The sequence below is a fragment of the Oratosquilla oratoria genome, unplaced genomic scaffold (assembly GCF_046742065.1).
Source record: "Oratosquilla oratoria isolate Oo_2021 unplaced genomic scaffold, ASM4674206v1 SCAFFOLD141, whole genome shotgun sequence".
Taxonomy (NCBI): Eukaryota; Metazoa; Arthropoda; class Malacostraca; order Stomatopoda; family Squillidae; genus Oratosquilla; species Oratosquilla oratoria.
The window spans coordinates 1-4,606 of record NW_027467497.1 but is presented as its reverse complement, the minus strand read 5'-3'; the positions used below and the strand labels follow the sequence as shown (position 1 = coordinate 4,606).

The 4,606-nt window shown below is 43.3% G+C and overlaps 1 protein-coding gene across 1 annotated transcript; it reads left to right on the top strand.

Annotated features, from left to right (window-relative positions):
• Nucleotides 1-264: 264 nt before the first annotated feature.
• On the top strand, nucleotides 265-888 carry LOC143022698 (uncharacterized). Its single transcript, XM_076181028.1, has one exon. The coding sequence runs from the start codon at nucleotides 265-267 to the stop codon at nucleotides 886-888; it is 624 nt and encodes a 207-aa protein (XP_076037143.1).
• The last annotated feature ends 3,718 nt before the right edge of the window (nucleotides 889-4,606 follow it).

The window sequence follows — 4,606 nt, the reverse complement described above, 5'->3', positions numbered from 1 at the left end:
ACCATAATGAAATGTCTAGAAGACAAATCGAAACGTGGAAAAAGAGGGTTTTTTATTAGTGCTCCGGGAGGAACTGGAAAATCTTTCCTGTTGAATATTCTATTGGATACTGTTCGTTCAAGAGGAGAGATAGCATTAGCCGTGGCTTCTTCGGGTATAGCCGCTACTGTTTTACATGGAGGAAGAACCGCCCATAACATGTTCAAAATTCCGTTAATGAAATACAATGAAATACGAACATGCAGCGTCAAGAAAAATACTGAGATGGCACGTCTTTTTGAGTTGACTTCTTTGATTGTCTGGGATGAAGCTGTAATGGCTAACAAAAATACAATGACCTCCCTCGATATTACTCTAAGAGACGTTTTAGGTGTTGACAAGTTCATGGGAGGAATAGTATTTGTATGTGCTGGAGATTTTAGACAAATTCTTCCTGTGGTCAGGGGAGGAGGAAAAAGTGAAGAATTGAATTGTTGTCTTAAATCAAGCTATTTCTGGGAAGAATTTAGTAAATTGGAACTGACAGAGAATGTGAGGCTATCAAAAACTGACATTCAGGACAAGAAGTTCGCCGAAGATTTATCTGGATTTAGGAAAAGGAGAAATATTAGAATGTGGTGTAGTTGTGAAAGAGAGGAATTAGTAGAACGCGTATGTGATGATTTCGAGGAAAATTTCCTGAACGTCTCATATTTTGAAAAACAAGCAATAATCTCTCCTACAAATGACGATGTGGACAACATCAACGAGATGGTTTTCAAGAAATTGAAGGAAAATGAGGTTGTTTATCGAAGTGAGGACACTTCCGTGGAAACGAAATGGATATTCAAACGTCAGTTTACAATGCCCTCAATAGTCCATCTATTCCCCTTCATGAACTTAAACTGAAAGTCGGCGCTGTCATAATGGTTCTTAGGAATATTTGTCCACCTAAATTATGTAACGGAACACGAATTCTTATAACAAATTTACAGAAGAATATAATAGTAGGGAAGATTTTGGTAGGTGCATACAGAGGCGAACAAGTTTTACTTCCCAGAGTAACATTAGAGTCAACAGATACATCCGTCATATTCAAGAGAAGACAATTTCCAGTGAGATTGTGCTACGCCATGACGATAAACAAATCCCAGGGGCAGACATTTGAACGTTGTGGTTTATTGCTTGATAGTGCCCAGTGTTTTGCTCATGGACAGCTATATGTTGCATGTTCACGGGTTACAAGCCACGATTCTCTCTTCGTTTACACTGGCTATAAAAAGGAAGGAGACGATTATGTCAGGAAGCCTGCACGCAACTACGTGTATGAGCTTTTCTCCGGAGAAGGGTTTTATAAAGGTAATTTTGAAGACATCGTGGAAGAGACATATAAAAAAATGTCTAACGACGACGAAACAGAAGTCGAAATAGCAGAAGAACCTGATCAATCGATCCCTGTAATACCAAAGTCCGCCTACAAAATCAGCGAAATAGACGCCATCAACATGATCATGCCTCCTGAGTCCAATTATGGGGAAGAAAACAGTAATTCTGGAGAATTCATTGAAATGATCCAGAGTATCAGAGAGGAAATGAAAGAGCAGAAAAAAGAATTTGAAAATGAAAAGAAAAGGAATAAGGAGAACATGTAGAGGATGATGAAGGAGTTTTTGAAGGCTTTGAGTGACGACAACGATACATACATACATACAGTAGCCAAAAAGGGAAAGGCATAAAAACACTCTCACTCATTTCATCCCTAAATACACTCCACACCCCTCCCACCCTCCCTCTCCTCTGAGCACCTCCTGGATGACGGGTCATCCCTGCACCTTGCCCACCGCCCTGGGTCAGAAGCAGTGTCGCAAGACACAGTACATCCACAGCAAGGCCGCTTCATTTAATCGGCGACCCCCCCTCTCCGTCCCCCCTTGCATATAAGGAGAGGACGGGGAGAAATCCCTTCGGGCTGCGTCAAAATTTACTCACACATACTACCTCACCCCCCCCCCCCGCCCATTCCTCCTCATGCAATCACAACATCATCCATATACAACCATTCTCCACTCACCTCTGTCTTCCGTCCTCTCCCTTCCTTCCTCAACAGACATTCCCCTCTTCCCCAAAGCCCCCTTCACCCCATCCATCCACCTCATCCTAGGACGTCCCCTCATGTTCACTCCCTCCACATCTGTCTTCCATACCTCTTTTACTAGTCTTTCTTCACTCATTCTTTCCATGTGTCCAAACCATCCTAATATTCTTTCATCAACCCTATCTCCCAGCTCCTTTTTCACCCCTGTTCTCCTCCTCACCTCCTCATTTCTCACTCTATCCAGCCTAGTAACCCCCACCATACTTCTCAGACACCTCATCTCAAACACATTCAAACTCCTTCTCTCTTCTTCTCTTATGTTCCACGTTTCTGCCCCATACAGTGCTGTTGGCACAATCACTCCTTCATACAGTCTCCTCTTCACATCCATTCCCAAATGTCTATTCCTCATTACACTCTTCAATCCACCAAGGCATTTACTCGCTTCTCTCAATCTACATTCTACCTCCACCTTTTCCTGCTACATTTGCACCCAAGTATATAAAACTATCCACTTCCTCCAGTCGCTCTCCCTTAATGTTAATTTCCAGTCTACTGCCACTTTCACCCCTTGTACATCTCATCACCTTACTTTTACCCACATTTATCTTTAGCTTTCTTCTATCACATACTCTCCCAAACTCTGCCACCAGCTTCCTCAATCACCTCCTCCGACCCTGCCACAAGCGCAGTGTCGTCCGCAAAGAACAGCTGGCTCACCTCCCACTTTTCTCCATTTTCTTTAACTATCTCCAATCCCTGACCCACTACCCTAGCATTCACCTCTCGCACCACCCCTCCATGTATAAGTTGAACAGCCAGGGCGACATAACGCATCCTTGACGAAGTCCCACCTTTACTTCAAACCACTCACTCTCTCCATTTCTAATCCTGACACAAGCTCTACTACTCTCATAAAAACTCTTGACAGCTCCCAAAAGCTTTCCTCCTATCCCATAAATCTGCATAACCTCCCACAGTGCCTTTCTGTCTCTCCTATCATAAGCCTTTTCCAGATCCATAAAAGCCCAAAAAACATCCTTCCCCTTTCCTATAGCTTTCTCACATATCTGTCTTACCACAAAGATCTGATCTACACAACCTCTACCTGTCCTAAATCCACACTGTTCCTCACCAATTACTCCTTCTGTTCCTCTCTTAATCCTCTCAATCAAGATCCTCCCATAAGCCTTCCTTACTACACTTAACAGGCTAATCCCTCTGAAACTACTACATTCACACTTGTCCCCTTTTCCCTTGTAAAGAGGAACTATACAGGCACTTCTCCAGTCCTCCGGTACTCTACCCTCTCTCCAGCAAACATTAAATAACCTAACCAACCAGTCCACCGTCACTGAACCTCCCTTTTTCAGACATTCTGCCTGGCATTCTGCACGACAACGATGATGACGGAAAAATATTCGAAGACAGTGATGGAAGCGTCTACGACTCGGAAGAGGACTCAGATATTAATGATAATGGCCCTCCAAGAAAGAAAATGAAGCAATAATGGTGTACAAAATTTGTATTTGATGTTAAATAAAACTATTTGTAAAAATCTATCTTTTATTTGCAAAACCTTCATTAATACAAGAAAATTCAGGGACAGAGGGTATCTCATGGGGCGTAGGCCCAATGGCGCGAAGCGCCCAAAGCGAAGCGAGCAGCGCCGCAGGCCAAGCACCCCTGGCGAAGCCGGGTGCTTGTATATATATATATATATATATATCGAACATGTCTTGTATGAAAGAAGAGACAAAGAGCAGCTCGCACACACAGTCGGTGACTCCCTGCTAACCGGTACGTCCCTGGTGGCGAACAGGGAAATTCCTCATAGATATGTGGAGTACCGTTATAATGATGGCACCCTACAGACAGACATACAGGCTTCCGAGTGTGCACAATCACAATCGATCAAATCTTTGAGAGACGACATGGCGGTTGTTTACGGCAACGAAATCGCCGTCGACAAGAGAACAAAACGCCATATGTGATCAGTACCGCCTTTCGTGTGGATTTTTTCCCGCCAAAGTTAAATCATGTAAACCCGAGGTAACGTTTGGCAATAAATATCCTAACCTATCCGATCGTCATAGCGAAATATAATTTTTTTCTTCCTAAAAAAAAAAAAAAAAAAAAATCATCACTCATTTGACTTCACTGCTGAACAATGGCCTCCCCCAAACTTCCACGAACCGCACGACCATGACAGCCTTTGCCATGTCACTCCTGCAAAATTCCCTATTTCGTCCCTCCATATTCTGCCTGGTCTCCCTCTTCCAAGCCTATCATCTCGAGTCGTCCAGGTCTTATGTCCATCAGAGCGAGCCGTAGTAACGAGTAACCTAACCTAATCTAACCTAACCAGGTCACTCTAATGGGAATTGCTATTCTGAGACGACACCGTCCAGTCAGTTACACATTTGTTGCATCTACCGTCTTCCTTTCATCGTTAATCCCAGGATCTGTATTTCATCGTTGTTCCCTGCATCAATCTCTCCAATCCTGACGTGCATTTTATTTGTAACTATT

Excerpts from the sequence above, each read along its gene's own strand:
- LOC143022698 (XM_076181028.1), top strand. The coding sequence starts at position 265 with ATGGCACGTCTTTTTGAGTTGACTTCTTTGATTGTCTGGGATGAAGCT.